This window comes from Podarcis bocagei (genome assembly GCF_964188305.1).
Source record: "Podarcis bocagei genome assembly, chromosome: 7".
Lineage (NCBI taxonomy): Eukaryota > Metazoa > Chordata > Lepidosauria > Squamata > Lacertidae > Podarcis > Podarcis bocagei.
The window spans coordinates 70,607,861-70,625,886 of record NC_138132.1 but is presented as its reverse complement, the minus strand read 5'-3'; the positions used below and the strand labels follow the sequence as shown (position 1 = coordinate 70,625,886).

Here is an 18,026-nt window from a genome sequence, read left to right as displayed (position 1 = left end):
CGGCCTAATGCGGTTGCTTAGCAACGCGGAAGCGGAACTACAGCTCCCGTCGCCCTCTGGCGCATGCGCTTCGGCCTCGTGTCTTTTTTTTTAATACACCGAGTTCTGATTGGTCGCCTCTCCCACGCTCGTTCCGCCGCATGCGCGCGGCCGACTCGGGCTCCTCACGTGATTTCCGACCTCCAGGACCTTGTAAGTAGCGTCTCTACGGTTGTCGCTTTGAGGTCGTGTGAGCGCGCCGAGTTGCCTTGCGCGGGTTTGGGGAATAGCAGCTAAGGGCTCAGGCAGCAGGTACAGCTCGCCACGCGGGGGAGAAGCCGGCTGCTTCAATCAGCCCCTTTTCTCGGAACCATGTGGACTAGCTCCTTACTTTATTTTGAGGGGAAGGAGCGTAGCTCAGTGGTTGAGCATCTGCTTTGCATCTGGAAGGTCCCAAGGTAGGGAGTGTACGCTATGTGAGACCTTGCAGAGCCGCTGCGGATAGATAACTGCTAAATTCAGGGTCGCCGCCTGTCCTGTATAATACAGGATTGTCCCATATTTCAGTATAAGATGCTCTCTCTGTGTGTGTCTCTCTTACTCTGCCAAGTTAGGCATCCTCTCCAAATGCATGTGTTCGAAAGGGTGTGAGAAAGGTCATGTATTTAAGCTGTGGGTAGCCAAGCACAGACAGATTTACAACTTCGTGAATGTGGGTGTGTGACAAATTTCAGAGGCGCCAATAGATTGTAATAGATTGCTTTGAATTCACTTCAGCACCAGCTGGAAAAAAAATAATAACCCCCCCCCCAACTGCTCTGCCCGATCCTGTCCTATATTTTGCCAGAACAAAGGTGGCAGTTGTAAATGGACTGGTGGTCTGACTGTATAAAAAGAGCTGTCTACATTTCTGGGTTAGGGATAATTGAGGAATAGACCACAAGGATTCTGTGCTCTCATTCCCTGGGCTTCACTTCTATTCCACATCCCCCTCTCTCGTTTATTTCAGAATTGCAGAAATTTAGGTAGCCTGGTTCCTCATTTCATAACTGTAAGCTGATGGCTCTTTTTTCTTTGTTTTAATATGAGACTGCTACTGAGTGTTGGGATCTGATTTGTTACCTCTGTTTCCCCTTCTCTACAGGAACCAGACATCATGGTTCAGCTGGGTAAGTGGGATTACCGTACTTTTCACCCTATAGGGCGCACTGGCCCATAGGACGCACTTATTTTTGGGGGGGTGGGGGGAAATAAAGGGGGGAATTATTCCCCCCACCCGAGCTTGCCGGGCTGGGGGCGGGGGAAGCCCCAGCTTCCCCCGACCCCAGCCCCCAGAACGGGTTCCGGGAGCGACGGCGAGGTTGCATTCAATGGTACCATTGTTTAAAGGACGTGGGTAGCGCTGCGGTCTAAATCGCTGAGCCTCTTGGGCTTGCCTATGAGAAGGTTGGCGGTTCGAATCCCTGTGACAGGGTGAGCTCCCGTTGCTCGGTCCCAGCTCCTGCCAACCTAGCAGTTCGAAAGCACGCCAAAAAGTGCAAGTAGATAAATAGGTACCGCTCCGGCAGGAAGGTAAACGGCGTTTCGGAGTGCTGCTCTGCTTTGTGGTCCGTTGCGCCACATGACCCGGAAAAACTGTCTGCGACAAACGCCGGCTCCCTCAGCCTGTAAAGCGAGATGAGCACTGTAACCCCAGAGTCATCTGCGACTGGACTTGGCTGTCAGGGGTCCTTTAACTTTACCTTTTTTTACCATTGTTTAAAGACTGAAACGACTTAAAAATTAACTGTAACTAAACAGATATTTGGTACTTCTAGGCGGGGTGGGGTGGGGTGTAAAAACAAAAATCAGCATTTATGAGTGATATATATTGCAGATGAAGAAAAGCACTATGGAGTTGGTGGTCATCACTGCCTCCATTGGGAGCGAGTTCTACAGCTTAACTGTGCTCTGTGTAAAGAAGTATTTCCTTCAGCTTGTTTAACCACTGGAGGGAAATCTTCAATAAATGCAGGGTTTCTGTTGACATTGCCTTTGCACGGTCTCCCTTCCAGGGCACTGCCTCCTGAAAAAGTACTACAACGCGCATACCGTCATCCGCTTTGCTATGGGTGGCTGCGCCAACAGGCCTTACTTTCGGATCGTGGCTGCACAGAACAAGCGAGCCCGGGACGGGAAGCACCTGGAGCAGATTGGGTGCTACGACCCGCTTCCCAACGACCACAATGAGAGGATCGTTGGTGTGAACTTCGAGCGGCTGAAATACTGGATTGCCAATGGCGCCCATCTCACCAAGCCCGTCGAGAAACTTCTGGGTAATGCCACCTGGTTACCTTCTTTTTGGGGGGGGGGGATGTTGCTCCTGTTTTGTTGTCGCTTTCTGTGTTCCCTTACTTAGATTGACATTTTGCTTGTTGAACAAAGCATTTATACAAAAATTAAATGTGTTTTATATTTTGAATGGTTTCCCCACCATGCCAAACTCCTGCATTATTTTAACCTATCCTTGTGGTGGGGTTTTGCTGAATAAAATTCTGATTATTGTACAGTTATCCATTGAACTTAGGCAGTTCCTGATAATGATGATTCGTAAAATCATACGAGGGTATAAGGGGCCCCAGGGCTCCTCCAATTCAACTACCTTCAATGCAGGAATTTTTTTTCTTAATCCTCCCGTTTATTTTTAAGCTGAAAATTTGTCTGGGGGAACAAGTGGAACAGAAAGCACAGCGTGCTTCCTGATGTCACGGGCAACCAGGCAATCAGTTCTCTCACAGCTTTGCGCTTAAGCCTAGCGTTGGGGAAGCTGTATCTTTTTGGACTCCCAACTCCCATTATCCCTAACCATTGGCCATTGGGTCAGATGAGAGTTGTAGTCTTAACAGCAGCATGCACCCCTGACATATGACTGCAAAATTTTCGGTACATTTTCTGAAGGCGATGAACTCCAGATTTTGTGTGTCCTGACTCTCCCCACCGTGCTATGCTTTAGACAGTTGATCTCGAGACATAATGCAGGGAAGGAGAGCTTCAGAACCAGGGATGAAATGTGGCCCTCCAGCCCTCTGTATCTGGCCCTCAGAATTCTGCCTAAGCCACATCCCCTCACTGCTCCTGCTTCACACTCTCAGGTGTCTGGCTTGAACTCTGATAATGTGTCTTTGCTTAGCTTCCTGGATGGAGGATAGGGAAAGCAGCCTATTGTGCAAAGGTAATAACTGCACAAATTGCTCCAGCCGCTTTTGCCTCTGGCCTCACGCACCATTCATACATGCCCCCTGGAAAGTTGACCGGAAGCGAATGTGACCCATCAGGCTGAGAGAGGTTCCCCCACCCTTGCTGTGAAGAGTATAGACAGCAACAGCAAAGTGCCTTTTCTTTCCTCCGCCCAGGGCTTTCTGGATTCCTCCCCCTGCATCCGATGACCATCACAAACGCCGAAAGAGTGAGGAAAGCACAAGCCCAGCAGGCTGAGAGGGCTGCTCAGGAAGAAGCAAGCCCAGCTCAGAATGAATAAAGAGCAAAGTGTGGGGCTCTCGCTACCAGCTCCTCGAAGGCAGTGCCAGGATGAAGGACCGCCTGTTGTGCATTAATACATTAATGCTTGGATGCTGTGTGCCATTTTGATTCAAGGTGGCAGAACGAAACATCACTTTGGCATGACTTTTCCCGTTTTCTGGGATAGGTTTGGCCACCTCTCGAGATACCATTGGCAACCTTGGGATGAAGGTTTCTAAGATGAGGCATGCATTGATGTTTGAACTCCAGGCACCATTTGGAATTACCATAGCGTACTGAAACATTTTGGGTGTGACTTCACCCATTTTTTGGCATGAGTTCATACCGCCTCCTGAGATATTGCCACCAAACTTTGCATGAGGGTTCCCAAGTGGGGTGGCAGTGGTTTTTGTTGATGTTTGGATCTGGGCACCAATTAAGAATCCGGAAGGCTGAAATGTGTGTTTCTTGTCACGGAATAGAGCAAATGTGCATTTATTTGTGCCTTACTGAACACAGATAATGACCTGGCCTCCTATTGATATTTATTCCATCAATGTCAAGGGTGGTACCCAACGTTAGTCCTACTCAATAGCAGACTCACTGAAATTAATGGATATGACTAACAGATCCATTCGTTTCAGTGGGTCTGCTCCGATTAGGATTTAACTGGATACAACCCTATAAATATATCTCATCTGAACAGTTGCTCCTGAGCAATTTTTACACTTGCGTCAGATTGATGCACAGTTAAAACTTACAGAATTTCTTGCCAAAAGGTTATGCCATGAATGCAGACTGCTATATATTTTGGAAAGTTGCTTGTCTGTTCATTTAGCCACCTCTTAAGGTACTGTCACAAATTTGGCACGATGGTTCCTGAGATCAAGGAGCAAGTTTTCTTCCATGTCTGGATACAGCCAGACACCTTTGGAATCACAATGGGGGACTGAACCCTGCACTGATTTCAACCACTGATTTAAAAACTGCACTGATTTTTGTGTGTGTGTGTCTTAGAATTCCTGCACAACACGAGGTACGAGGCCCCTAGCAATAAAATTAAATAACGTGGTTTTGGAAGTAGTTGCTACTGCTGAGTCTTCAAGCTGTATTGTGACGATATGACATGACTGTTTCGGTGGTAATGCAAATTATTAGCAACTTACACCACTAGTAGGAGCAGGTTTCTTGCAGAATAAGAGGAAGCGGCAAGTGGGTCAGAGAGAAAAACTAAACATTACGTGCAATCATTTAATTGGAGTCAGGAAAAGGAATTATAAAAGATGACCAAGAATGGATCAAGCCCCAGTTAGGAAAGAATGTGAAGAGGAGAGACTTTAGCTTTCAAATCTCTATTTGCTGGAACTCTTTTTCTTAGAGGTAGTGATTGGAGGGAGCGGTTCGGCGGCGCCCAGAGCTGGGACTTTCACCCCTTTCTGTTTCAGCAACTGGTAAAAGCCTAGACGCTCTGTTATTATTTTCTGGAAGACAGATCCACAGAGGAGCTTTCTGTTAGAAATGGAGGCAGCTATTCCATCCCCCCATCCCGCTTCTGCATTGCAGCCACAGTGACAATCTGACTTCCACATGGTTACTTTTACCTGTAAGGACTCTAAAACTTCATCGTCTGTGATTTCGGCCTGGGGAGACTTGGTGCCAGGGGTGCTGTAAGATGCCTGGATGATTCTACTCCGAAACCTTTCAAACTTTCAGTGAAAAGAAGGGCGGGGGAATGAAGTGGACAGTGCCTTAGTTCAAAAATTAGAGAATGTCATTCCTTAGAATCAAAGCTAATGCAGTGAGGCAGAGGTCTCTCCCAGGCAACCAGTCTATATTCGTCCTGACACACGTGCACAAAGATTCCGAGTAGGACCATTGCTTATTCTGATTTCTTTGGGAGAAGGTTGAACGACATTGCACCAAGCAGTCCTTATCGCTCACTTTCCAGTGGATATCCCTGTCACTTTCCTTACAGCAAAAGGTCTGGTTTTCCCCTGGAAGTGGGTTTATTGCACAAGAACACCAAATCCACCTGAGTTGCACAATCTGGATTTCCCAGCACGTGACTGAATCGCACCCCTGAAACAGGGACGTTCTGGAAGCGGCCAGGATTCTCGGTTACTCATTTGCAAGAGCCATGTTTCATGCCATTTTCAAATTTTTGATTTGTTTCCATCTTTCAAAGAGCACTAGAAACTTCAGTTCAGATTTTTATCCATTTAAAATAGCAGGGCTTACCCCAAGGAACTCTGGGAAGCGGAAGAGGAGCAAATGGGGTACAGCACCACAATAAGCAGCTCACCCCCACCTGCCTGCCTTCTTGCTTACATCCAGCCCTGTGGATGGCCCTGGCTGTCCAATTCCTTCTCCTTAGCCCTAGCGTTGCCCTTGTGTTGCAGAAAGGAGGATGCAGTCAAAACTAGATCTGGCTCTGCTTGTCACTGGCAGTGGCTGCAGCTGTCACTGGCTCTGGTGCCACGTACTGCCTCCCCACCAGCTCCAATGGGCACCAACCACCAGACTCTGGGAGCTGCCGTTTTGCAGACCGACAGAATTCAGTTCTGTTCCTGAGGTACTAGTGAAAATACTTTGGGCCTGTGTGTAGACATAAACGTACATTCATAACATTACATGCGCATATGCATGTAAGCATGCAAGCATGCATTAAACAGAGAAGGTCTTGGGTTCAATCCCTGGCAGGTTGCACTGGGCACAAAACTCCTGGAGAGCCTCTGCCAGTAGACATAGACCAGGGTTTCCCAAACTTGGGTCTCCAGCTGTTTTTGGACTACAGCTCCCATCATCCCTAGCTAGAAGGACCAGTGGTCAGAGATGATGGGAACTGTAGTCCCAAAACAGCTGGAGACCCAAGTTTGGGAAGCCCTGGTGTAGACAATACTCAGCTAGATGGACCAACTGCCCTGCCTTTGTTTTAATTGAGTTTAGTAGCGTATTTTTGCACTGCTGTGGTGAAGGGTTGATAAGAAATGCAAATGGTAATAACGGTAATAAGAATGACATAATAGCAATAACAGGGGTGGTAGTAGTGGTTGAAGAAGCCCTGCGATCTGTGGAGAAGATTACCCTGGCACTGATGCTCTCCAGAGTGACTCTGGTTTGCTGCTCTGCCCGCTGCAAGATCTCCAGCTGTCTCTGCAGGTCGTTCTGCCGGCTCAGCTCGTTCCCAACATGGTGCTGATTCAGTAACAGCTCGGCCTGGAGCCGGTTGACGTTGCTCTGCAAGTCATCAATCATCTGGCTCTTGTCAGTTAGTTTGGATTCCAGATCAGCGAGGTCCTGCGTGGCAGGAGAGGAGAAAGATAGAACTGGTAACAAAGAGTAAGGATGGAGGTTTTGATTTGGTCTGCTTTCTAATGGGAAACTACCTAATTTGCAGTTCCCAGACTAATAAACAAACCGAAACGCAGCTATCCTTTGAAAATCCACACTGTGCCGAATTTTTCTCCAGCCAAACACTGTGCGCAACAATAATTGAAATGTGAGAGGAGAGTGCAAAATGGCTGCTGTGGGGGCACGGCATATCAGAAGATGGCTGCTGTCGTGGGACAGCTTGGGCCAATCATTATCTCTCAGTCTAACCTACCTCGAAGGTAGGATAAAAGTGGAGAGAGGGAGACACGTATACAGCTCCTTGGGCTCCTTGGAGGACAAGTGGGATAGAAATGTAGTAATTAATAAAGCAAAAAACAAAACAGAATAATGGCTTGAATGTAAGAGAGGCTGAGGCTGTAGAAACAAGAATGGCGTACGAAAAGCTCAGTCTCTTTTGCAGGTGCCTTAGGAGTTACAGGCAAGCACACTGGTGCCCATGGGCACCACATTGGAGACCCACAATAAGAACTTAGGAACCTGCTTTGTGGATTCAGTTTGCATTTAGTGGCAAAGCCACCTGATTTGCACTTTCTGCAACAAGAAATGAACTGAAGCACAGTCCAGCCACTGAAATTCACACTTCCCCAAATTTTCCAGTGCAGTTCCCCAGACAGGTAAGGTGTGGGGGGAAATGCATACGCTAGGGTGCAGCGCACCTGCAAATGCATATATATGGGGAAATATAATTTTAAAATGCCTCAAATTAGAGGAAAATGCATGCAACAATGGGCATATTAGGAGAAATTCAAACGGAAATGCTGAGGAAGTTCATGAGGACTCCCCGCCACCCCCGACACACACAAAAAATGCAAACTGATGTGGAAATGTGGAGAAGCGAAGTTTAAGACCGGAAAAAATGAGAGAAACCAAAACTGAGATATTCGCCCTCCCTACTGGCAGGGAGCAGCAACTCACCTGCCTGAGATTGTAATTCTCTCTCTCGATGGAGCCCATCATTTCGTCGTGCTTCCTCTCCTCTCTCAAGTTGCTAAACTAAAATAAAAAGGCAAGCATGAGAAAGGGCTCCATTTAGTATGTTCACGGCCCGGCGGAAATCCCAGCTGGAAGGTACAGCCCGTAAGAAGACAGGAAGCTTCCTTAGACTCAGCCAGAGCACAGCTGCATCTAACTCAGTATTGCCTTGATTACTTAAACTGCAGAATTCGCTCCCACAGGAGGTAGCGATGGCTGCCAACCAATTATTTAGGGTTAGACCAATTCATGGAGAAGGCTGTCAATGGATCCTAGCCACAATGGCCATGCTCTGCCTCCGTAGTTGGGAGGCAGTAATGCTACTGGAACACCAGTTGCTGGAAACCACAGGAGGGAAGGAGTGCTCTTGTGATTTTGGCCCCTGTGAGAACAGGATGCTGGACAAAATGGACCACCGGCCTGATGCAAGAGCAGGGCCCTTGGTACGTCCTTATGTCTACTCCCATCTGCCAGCAGCTCTGCAGGATCTCGGGCTGGGGACCTTTCCAGCACTGCCTGGAGATGCTGGGGATTGAACCCAGGAGAATTCTGCTTGCAAAGCGGATGCTCTACCACTAAGCCATGGCAACTTCCTCCAAGTGCCACGTGAACCTCCAGCCAGCCACAGACCTGCCATCTCACCATAAGGCCATGAAGATCTTAGCAGCAAACCTGCTAGAAACATGTAGAGGGGCCAATCCATTCTCTCAGCCCTCTCAGGGACCTAGGAAGTTATCTTATGCTGAGTCAGACTACTGGTCCAACTAGCTCAGGATTGGCTGCATGAATGCCAGTGGCTGTCCAGGGTTTCAGAGAGGAGGCTGTTCCAAATCCTTATCTGGAGATAGCGGGGATTGAACTGGATACCTTCTCTTTCTCCAGTTAATTTTTATCTATTTTTACAAATCCATAATGAATTAAACAACTTTAATACAGTGGTACCTCGGGTTACAGTTGCTTCAGGTTACAGACTCTGCTAACTCAGAAATAGTACCTCGGGTTAAGAACTTTGCTTCAGGATAAGAACAGAAATTGTGCAGCAGCAGTGGGAGGCCCCATTAGCTAAAGTGGTACCTCAGGTTAAGAACAGTTTCAGGTTAAGAACTGACCTCCAGAACGAATTAAGTTCATAACCCAAGGTATCACTGTACAACTTTTTAAAAAATAAATAAATAATGGCTTCCCAGATGTGCCAATAATTAACCCTTATTGCTGCTTATATTTCATAATTATCTCTAATTCACAATTTCCCCCTTTTGTACTTGTCCATTCATTTGTCAATTCCTGCTTGTACACTAGTTAACATTTCCAATGTTATGAAGTGAGGATTGCTCATCCGTTTATCAATCCACATTAACCCATTAATTATTATTTCTGAAACAAAACCTTCATTTCCCTCCATCTGTGTATATAAAAAACTTAATCATTCCCACCCCGTAGTTGTTTTCCATTCGATTCTTAATTTGTAACAAATTCACATCAAATTAATTTGAATTCCCTACATCTTTAAAAGTGTCCTGGAGTGGAGACCTTCCTTACAGAAAGCAGGTGCTCAACCACTGAGAAACGACCCCCTCCTCACCATCTCATGCATTCAGCTATTTAAGAGCACGCCTTAAAAAATTAAAAGAATTCTCAGCCTTCCCCGCAATCCAAACCCAGCAGAACTGTGTAAACCCCCCAATCAACATACTTTATTAGACATGGCTTCCAGCTGAGCTCCCCGCTCCCTCAGCTCCTTCTGCAATGATTCTCGCTCTGCGTGAACTTTCCTGAGCTGGGATGCCTCAAAGGATAGCTGCCTTTGCAAGGAAGATAACGCGCCTAGGGAATCAAAAGAAAAGCCCATGAATGTGATCGAGGCCACCCAGTATGGATCGCCAGAAACTCTCCACTAGCATGAACCCTCTGAATTAACAAGAGAGGGACCTGCAAACCAATGTTGCTGTTTTGTTTTTGCCTTCTTGCAGGCATGCTCTCGTCCAATGGACAACCAATCCCAATCCCAGGAAACTCCATTCCATTCCCTGTGCCCTGGTTTTCTTTGCTTTTTCCAATGGGCTACCATGCCCAATCCCAGGAAACTCCATTCCATTCTCCATTCCCTGGTTTTCTTTTCTTTTTCCAACCAACACTCAGCAATCCATGGTTGCTGGGCATGCTCAGCTCTCATTGGGCTCTTGAGGAGGTCACCCGCTTAGGATTCCAAAATGATTGTTTTGCATTTCAACTAACCTCAGGGTTCCACTGAGCATGCTCACAACTCCCTCTTGTTTCTCAGTGGCCTCACCTTAGTTCCATTTCAATCAGTGCCTACAATGTGAGATTGCCTCCAGAAGGGGTGACTCTTGGTTCCCCAAGGAAAATATTAGCCAACCCATTTCCATATATATATATATATATATATAACCATCTCAGCTTTCCAAAGTTACCCTTGGCCATGTCATAATCAAATTTCACTTTCTGCAGCTCGTCGTACAGCTTGTTGTTCATCCTCTGGAACTCGAGAAGCTTGCTAAAAAGGAGCTCCTCTTCCGATTCTTCCGTATTCACTTCTTCGTAAGATCCACTTTCCACACGCATCTCTTCCTTGCCCTCCAAGCGTACCTTTTCCTGTATTTCAGAGTACTGTGCAGAGAGAGCACAAAGAAAGACTGGGATGCCAAAGTAAGGGCATGGGAGAAAGCCAATTTTGTTCGCGTTTTAACAGGAAACTACACAATCCGTACTTCTCAAAGCAACACGTGAGCTGGAACACAATTAGCCTTTGAAATCTGCACTTCTCCAAATTTTGTACTGCGGCTCTCCAAGCAAGAAAAGCATGCAAAATATGCACACCCTAAGGAGAAGATTTGCATAGAAATGCATACCTTACTGAAAACAGCATTCAAAAATGCATTATAGTAGGGGAAACTGCATCCACCCCCCAAAAAAGGGTATGTTAGGAGAAATCCACACAAAAATACTGGTGAATTCTCATTAGAATTTAGGGGTTGTTGGGGGGTTTTTTTCCTTCAAAAGTGCAAATTGCTGTAGAAATGTGCAGAACCAAATTTACAACTGGAAAATGAGGAAACTGGCCTCTGCTAGGTTCCTCTACTCAAACATTTCCCCTTCTTCCTCCATTTCCCCTGCCTGGATTAGACCTTTTACTCACCAACGAGTCAGAACTTTAGGGCACAGGTCCTGGGACCCCACAGAGTGAGCAGATGGGCACCCGTTAAATGCAGCAGCAGGTCGGACCACATTTGGAAGTAAGCAAAGTGATGAGGATGACTTAGGCACATAAAACCTTTCTTAAACCAAGCCAGAAGCTTGCTCCACTTTGTTCAGCATTGTCTACATGGACTGGCAGCACCTCAAGAGGGTGACCTGGAGACACTGGGGATTGAACCTTCTAAAGGAATAGGGTCCTTAAGACCAGAGTCTAAAACCACCTAACTTCACCACTGCTGACTCTGACCCTGATAAGGAGGGTGCCAGCCAGGTCAGTTTGGACACTAGAGAATGAGGTCTTGCTGTGGCCTGGGGGAAAAGCAGGATAGCAAGGGAAAGGGACTCCCAAGGGCCAGTTAGGCAATTCTGGGGGCCACAACTGAACCACAGGTCAAAGGGTGCCCATCTCTAGCTTGAGGAGGGGGCAGGGTTCTGCCCAGCCCCATAGACATTCTGTACTTCTGCAAATCTTTGTGTGTTCCCCATACCTGCAGAAACTTCCCCTCTTTTGTGTGGACGGTGCTGTTTCGGCTCTATGGACACCAGAGCTTGGGAAATGAATTTGCTACGAGTGTAGAAAATTTCTCCCCAACTGGCCTTTGGGCTCACCTCTTTCTCCAGCTGCTCCAGTTCATTCTGATCCTTCAGCAGCGTCTTGCTAAGGAGAGCCATCTTGGAGTCCACCTGTTTATCTGTCTGGGCCACCTCCAATTTCAACCGCTCCAATTCCTGCCGAAATTCTTCCGGGATGCTCTTCTGCTTCATAAGGACCGGCAGAGAGACACCTCGCCTGCGCAGGTTTGGGTCACTCACTTGCACCGCAAGTTTTTCTTCCGGTTCCTTTTAAGGAGAGGGATAAAAGATTCAGAAGGCACTGAAGCCCTTCCAGTAACTTGGGGAAATGCTGCTAGAACTTGCAAGGTTATCTCAGAACTGTTGTAGGAAATACTGGGCACAGAGGATGCAAAGCATAGGAAGCATAGGGACTCTGCCTGCCATTGACTCTGGCTGTACCTGCCACTGGCTTTGGCGCCACCTACTGTTGGCCTCCAGGCCTTCCATCCTACCAATCCCTATGGGCACCAGCCACCACTGAGGGCGAATCCACCAAGCATATCTCCAAGCATTTGCCATTAGCACAGAGGCTGTGCATTCACTTGCCCTGCTCTCCCTTTAGTTGGATTGCAAAGTAAGAGCCCCTGGCACATATAGAGGCTTACAGAATTACACACAGACAGCCAATGTAGTGTCGTGTGGTTCGGGATCCTTCTTTTCATAGAACTGCAGAGTTGCAAGGGACCTCGTGAGTCATCTAGTCCAACCCTCCGCAATGCAGGAATCAGAGAATCATAGAATTGTAGGGTTGGAAGGGACCATGGGGATTATCCAGTCCAACACCCTGCAATGAGGTAGCTGCCAGTGGTCCCCCATGGCTCGTATCCACTAGGAGCCTCTCTGTGTTCAGTCCCTTGGATCCCATTTTTGTGGCGCTCCCTTCCGGTTGAGGTCAGGCAGGCCTGTTGAATGTCCAGTGCTTCCTGAATTTTTTCTTTTCCAAAGATTATCTCAGCAGGTTGTTCAAGTGAATGCTGATTTCATAGTTTTAACTCACATTTAGTCTTACTGTATAGCTGTTAAGCGACATGCAAATTGTTGAAATGAAAATTTAAAAAACAGTGGTTCATGTGCCAAACTAGGACCCGGGAGACCCGGGTTCAGATCCCCACTTGGGTGTGAAGCCTGCTAGTTAACCCTGAGCTAGCCTCAGCCTCTCAGCTTAACCTACCACTCAGGGCTGTTGTGAGAGTAAAATGTGGAGCAGGGGAGAACCACGTATACGCCAATCTCAGCTCCTTAGAGGAAAAGCAGGACAGAAAGGCAGTAAATGAATAAACAGAGAAGAAGGACTGGGCCAACCTTCTGGGCGGGTCTCTCCACTGGGGTGAGCTCACCCCCCTGCTGGGCCTGGTCCAGCTGCATCTGCATCACTTCCAGCTCCTCCCGGAGGACTGAGATCACGTCATCCTTGCGGACGAGTTCTGCTTCCATCTTTTGCAAAGTTGTATCCTGGGGGGGCAAGGGGGGGAGATATGGGAACAGCCAGGTTGAGACCTCAAAGACACTTCCTACAGTTGCATGACATGGGTGCCCCACCAGGGCAATAAACACTTTGTCCATTTACATGGCAAGGGTGGGGAACCTCAGGTTACAGGGCAAATGCAGCCGCCCAGGCTGTTCTTCCTGGCCCTTGCAGCACTCCTCGGCCATTCCCCCTTACTGGCCCCACTCTATGCCCTCCTTGAGAGTTTCTGCCTGGCTGGAAGGTGCTCCAGAGCTCGGTTCATGCCTCTTACTTGCCTTGGCAGAGTATAGAGAAATGGATGCTTCTGTATAGAAGCCCTGCTGGAATGTAGGCTGCTGTGCAAAGGGAAAGAGCTGCCCCCGCTGCCCTGCCTACTTTTCACCTCCGGCTGTGCCCCCTGCTGGCATGCGGGCCCCGCAGAAGGCTCTCCACAAGGGAATGTGGCCTCGAGCTGAAAACAGGTGCCCTTGACTGTTATATGGGGTAGGGAGGGAAGACAGCCATGTTCAGATACAAGGAAGACTACTGATGTAGCCCAATATTTTTTACTCTGACAGGCAGACAATCTCCAGGAGCCAGAGATCTTTCCATCAGCTGTATGTTCCCAAGCCCCAATTCATCATGCCGACTTGGGTCTATAAAGGCCCGTGTAGTTCGGGACCCCTATATCTTTCAGAGTGCTTCTCCTGGTGTTGAACCTACTCAGATCCACTGACCTGCACCAGAAGGCCCACTTTCGAGTGCCTCCCTGGAAGGGCACGTAGTGGAAATTGTAGAACTGTATATGCTTTGATAAATAGCCTACACATGGTATAAAAAACTGTAACTACAGAAGGATAGCTCTATTACTCTGGCTGTATTAATGTTTGTCTGATGGAGAGCAGGCTCCAATATGGCAGGCATGCTTTCCGCCTGAGAACGGGACTTAGTTTCCATGCACCTGTAAAACTAAGGTGAGGGCATGGCTCTATATAAGCCTGCGTAATTCATAGGCTTGCAGTTTCCACTTTTGCGTTCTCCCCAGAGGCTGCTGCTGTGACCAAGTAAAGTTGCCTTAAACATCACAACAGTGTGGTTATACTGAAGCACTCCACTACAGGCATGAGTCCCCCCATGCTCAGCATCCAGGGTACCAGGATGGGCCTGGCCAGTGCCAGTGCTTTCCAGTAAGCCTTGCACGGCCCAGTTCCCTGCTCCCTTTCCTCTGCCAAGCTGCTTTGACAGTTACATCCTTACCTTTTCCTGCAGCAGACTGACGTACCATGGGATTCTGCTTCCTTTGCGGGTTTGGCTTTTCAGGTAGACGTCGCCTGTGAAGCCCTCGGTGAAACTTTTCCACTTACGCAACCCAGACATGCTCTGAGTAGATGAGGCTGGACAATCTGTGCGCGCAATGGCAACGGAGTGGAGGAGAGAAAGGCACCGTCAAGGTAGTGCTATGGATCATCTCCGATGCTAGTCCTGAATCTGCTGGGATGCGACTGAAACCCACACGGGTCTAGCAATCGTCTGGAAGCACCCAGGGTGCCATGGGCAATAGTGGAGCCCTTAACGATACATTTAATACATTGCCATTATAAAAAGAAGGCTGTCCTGGGATGTACCGCATCGGAAGGCTAGAAATTGTCCAGCTCAGTTGCCTGAAAAGAGGCGAGTTATAGCAGCTGAAACGAAAGCACTGCACTTTTGTTTAAACATAGCAAAAGCTGCCTGCCCCACACCCCTTTCTGCATTGTCCTGAGATGTAAACTCCGGTTTGCAGCAGGAAGGGGAGGGGAGGGGAGGGGAGGGATCTGTGTGGGAACCAGCAAGTCAGACAAAGGCACTCACATCTGAGGCAGCTCTTTGACTCAAAGATACCTGGTCTCTGAAGTATCAAGTTCCATTCTTCCAAGGAGAGCTGGGAGGACAGACCTATGGTGCTGATGTTGCAAGGCAGGTGGCCTTTGGTTATCTCATTCCCTGCAAGGAGAAGGGGGCGGAGGAGGAGGAGGAGGAAGGAGACGGTTACATGGGTCTTTCACACACACAGTGCATGGAAATCGCCAATAATGGAGGCACCACTTTTTCAGTTTAGACAGCATGCAGCATGCAGCAAAACAAAACCTTCAGCTCTCAGCAGGTTGTTGGATGATCACAACTCCCCTCTTCCCTGACCACTGGCCATGATAGTTGAGGCTGGTGGGAACTGAAGTCCAGCAACATCCTGGAGGACCACTGGTTCTCATGCCCACCCGAAGAGACATTTTGGACGTGAGAAGATTATGGAAGAGGGGCAGGTTAGGGTTACAACAGCACTTAGCAAGCTCAGGAGTCGGTTATCTGGAATGTACGTCAACATCCTGACAGTTCAAGTAAGATTTTCTTGAGTTCAGTTAGGATGCCTTCTTGATTGATGATGGATGGAAAGGTGCTCATTAAAGTACTTTGATGACTGCTTGCTCCTAGCTACTGCACACATCTCACCTGCTTGAGTGCAGCCCCCAGAGCAGGGTGGGGAACCTTTTTCATCCCAAGGGCCACATTTCCTTTTCAGCAACCTTCTGGGGGGCCACATGCTAGTGGTGGGTGAGGCCAGAGGCAAAACTGGGTGGAGCGATAAATGTAAACTTTTGCGGTAGACTAGTCTCTATAGGCACCCCCCCACCTCTCTCTATCCTTCCTGTGTGTTGACGAGGGTGGAGTGTAGGACTAGGGCAGAGTTTCCCAAACTTGGGCCTCCAACTGTTTTTGGACTACAATTCCCATCATCCTTGAACCACTGGTCCTGCTAGCTAGGGAAAGGAAAGGAGATGTTAACAGAATACAATGATGCATCTCAGCCAGACAAAAGCACACATGCAGGTACACAGCAGGGGTGTGGGCTGTGAACAGGATGTAGCCTGGAGAGAGTCCCAAAGGCCCAAAAGAGAGGCTTGAAGGACCATCTTTGGTGCTGGGCTGAGGTTCCCCATCTCTGCACCACAGAAAAACACAGCCCATTGCTCCACCTAACTCAGGGATGGGGAACCTGCTGCCTTCCGTATGTTGTTGGACTCCCAGCTCCCACCACTACTTACCATTGGCCATGCTGGCTGGGGGCTGATGGGAGTTGCAGCCCAGCAGTGCCTGGATGGAGAACCATAGGTTGGGGAAAGCTGTCTTCCAGCCCACTACACCACCCTGGTCTCCCACAGAGACTGCCTCTTCCTCTTGAGCCTTACCAAGGTCAGATGTTGAAGTAGCTTTGTGGCTGTACCTGGGGCACCCAGGGCGCATGAGGAAGGATTTCCACAGTTCCTCCTCGGGCATGTAGGGAGACCTTGTAGGGCTCGCCAGCTGTTCCTTAGCCTGGGGAAGGAGAGGAATTGAGGGTGCAAAGGAGACGAAAAAGGAGGCACCACATCGGCAACCTCTGCTGTTAACGGCATCCTGCACTGAGCAGGCAGGGCTGGACTAAATGATGTCCAGGGCCCTTTCAAATTCGTGCTAGGATTCTGCTCGTATCAAGGCTTTGCCTACCTGCTTCTCATAGTACTCCCTCACTGCTTGGCCTGCTTTGCTGGAGATGGTTTTGCCGCTGGATGGAGGAGTCCACACCGGATTGTTCTGCTGCGACTGCTGCCGCTGCTTCCGTTTGCTCATTTCCTGCAGCACTGTGAAGCTCTTCCTCATCAAGGTGTCGCGTTCCTCCATGAGGGCAGCGGCTCAGTTGCTCCCGTTGCAACAAAGGGGTAAAGAGCCCTGCAAAATTTAAAAGCCCGTTATGAGAAAAAGAGACCTTCTTATTGTCAGATGGGGTATATAGGACTGAACAAAGACTGTGAGCCTATGCACACTGTGTCTGTGGATAGACACCCCCCCACACACGCCTACTGAACATGAGTGGGACATACTTATGACTGAGACGAGCTTGGCTGCTGGATCAGGCCAATGGCTAATCCAACCTGGACCACGCGCTTGTCATCTGAGGCCCTTCTCTACATCCCCCATCCCAGAGAAGTTTGGAGGGTGACAAGAGCCGGGCCTTTTCTGTGGTGGCTCCCCGATTGTGGAACACTCTCCCCAGAGCCATCATTACATGTCTTTAGGCACCAGACAAAAACATTATTCTTTACCCAGGCCTTTAGCCACTAAATAACCTCTAGCCTGTGGAAAGTGTGTTGGAGAGGACTGTGATGATGACTATTGCCTAATTAGGCTGTCTGTATGTATGCTTTTTATGTTTTTTATCATGGATGTTCTGTAATGTGTTTTTAATGTTGGACATAGCCCTGGGATCTTTTGATAGCTGGCGATATAAAAATTGAATTCACAATAATAAAAGTCCAAAGTCCTGTCTTTGGAGTGGCCAACCAGAAGCCCCTGGGAAGCCTGTCAGCAGGACCGGAGTGAAGATATACTCTCTCCCAGCAAAAGGTATTCAAGAGGTCTACTGCCTTCGACAGCAGAGCACAGCTGTCTAGTAGCCACAGGTAACCTTATCCTCCACAAATAACATCACTACCACTCTTAAAGCTTACCTTTGAGTAAATGCAGTTAGGAACGTGGCATAAAGCAATCTATTTCAGGGCCGCAAGGTTTAGTGGCTAGATGAACCAATCAAATGTTTTTGTCGATCCGTCTGGAAAGACAAATTATAAAATGGTGGGGCTGAGTCAACAAGGAGAGACCCACATTTCTTTCCTTTTCCAGCTGTTTTCGATGTGCTAGTATGTTCTAACAACTGGAAAAGAAGTGGGGGGGGGGAGAGAAGATTACAGACAGCCTGTCCTAACATGCGACAGCACACAATTTTAAGTGTGGGTGGTTAAATTTTAAGTTCAGCGTATATACCACACTATCTCTATACTTTTTTTTTAAGCACCTATATCAAGGTTCGATGATGTGCATATTTATTTAAATT

At 48.2% G+C, this 18,026-nt stretch overlaps 2 protein-coding genes across 3 annotated transcripts; one reads left to right on the top strand and one right to left on the bottom strand.

Annotated features, from left to right (window-relative positions):
- The first annotated feature begins 48 nt into the window (after positions 1-48).
- LOC308591228 (small ribosomal subunit protein bS16m-like) lies at positions 49-3,533 on the top strand. 2 transcript variants are annotated; one of them, XM_081201785.1, is made up of 4 exons: positions 49-192; positions 1,124-1,148; positions 2,034-2,294; positions 3,372-3,533. In XM_081201785.1, exons 1-4 carry the CDS (start codon positions 64-66, stop codon positions 3,494-3,496), a joined length of 540 nt encoding a protein of 179 aa, XP_081057911.1. In that variant the 5' UTR covers positions 49-63; the 3' UTR covers positions 3,497-3,533. The 2 variants fall into 2 exon arrangements, with proteins under 2 accessions (XP_081057911.1, XP_081057912.1); XM_081201786.1 differs by lacking the exon at positions 49-192 and adding an exon at positions 220-291 and having other exon boundaries at positions 3,372-3,530.
- Positions 3,534-4,714: 1,181 nt separating this feature from the next.
- LOC308591021 (coiled-coil domain-containing protein 27-like) lies at positions 4,715-17,797 on the bottom strand. Its single transcript, XM_081201542.1, has 13 exons — positions 17,644-17,797; positions 16,643-16,864; positions 16,345-16,471; positions 14,972-15,103; positions 14,378-14,523; positions 12,976-13,125; positions 11,668-11,898; positions 10,275-10,470; positions 9,536-9,666; positions 7,786-7,863; positions 6,562-6,774; positions 5,079-5,183; positions 4,715-4,958 (listed from the first exon to the last, which is right to left on the bottom strand). Exons 2-13 carry the CDS (start codon positions 16,814-16,816, stop codon positions 4,830-4,832), a joined length of 1,812 nt encoding a protein of 603 aa, XP_081057668.1. The 5' UTR covers positions 16,817-16,864; positions 17,644-17,797; the 3' UTR covers positions 4,715-4,829.
- Positions 17,798-18,026: the final 229 nt, after the last annotated feature.

Bases quoted from the DNA above. Each gene is read 5' to 3' on its own strand.
- LOC308591228 (XM_081201785.1), top strand. From the start codon at position 64: ATGCGCTTCGGCCTCGTGTCTTTTTTTTTAATACACCGAGTTCTGATT. The intron at 1,149-2,033 runs GTAAGTGGGATT...TCTCCCTTCCAG, and splicing joins AGACATCATGGTTCAGCTGG to GGCACTGCCTCCTGAAAAAG. The intron at 2,295-3,371 runs GTAATGCCACCT...TCCTCCGCCCAG, and splicing joins GCCCGTCGAGAAACTTCTGG to GGCTTTCTGGATTCCTCCCC.
- LOC308591021 (XM_081201542.1), bottom strand. From the start codon at position 16,816: ATGGAGGAACGCGACACCTTGATGAGGAAGAGCTTCACAGTGCTGCAG. The intron at 15,104-16,344 runs GTAAGGCTCAAG...TTCTCCTTGCAG, and splicing joins TACTTCAACATCTGACCTTG to GGAATGAGATAACCAAAGGC. The intron at 14,524-14,971 runs GTGAGTGCCTTT...TTGCGCGCACAG, and splicing joins GTCAAAGAGCTGCCTCAGAT to ATTGTCCAGCCTCATCTACT.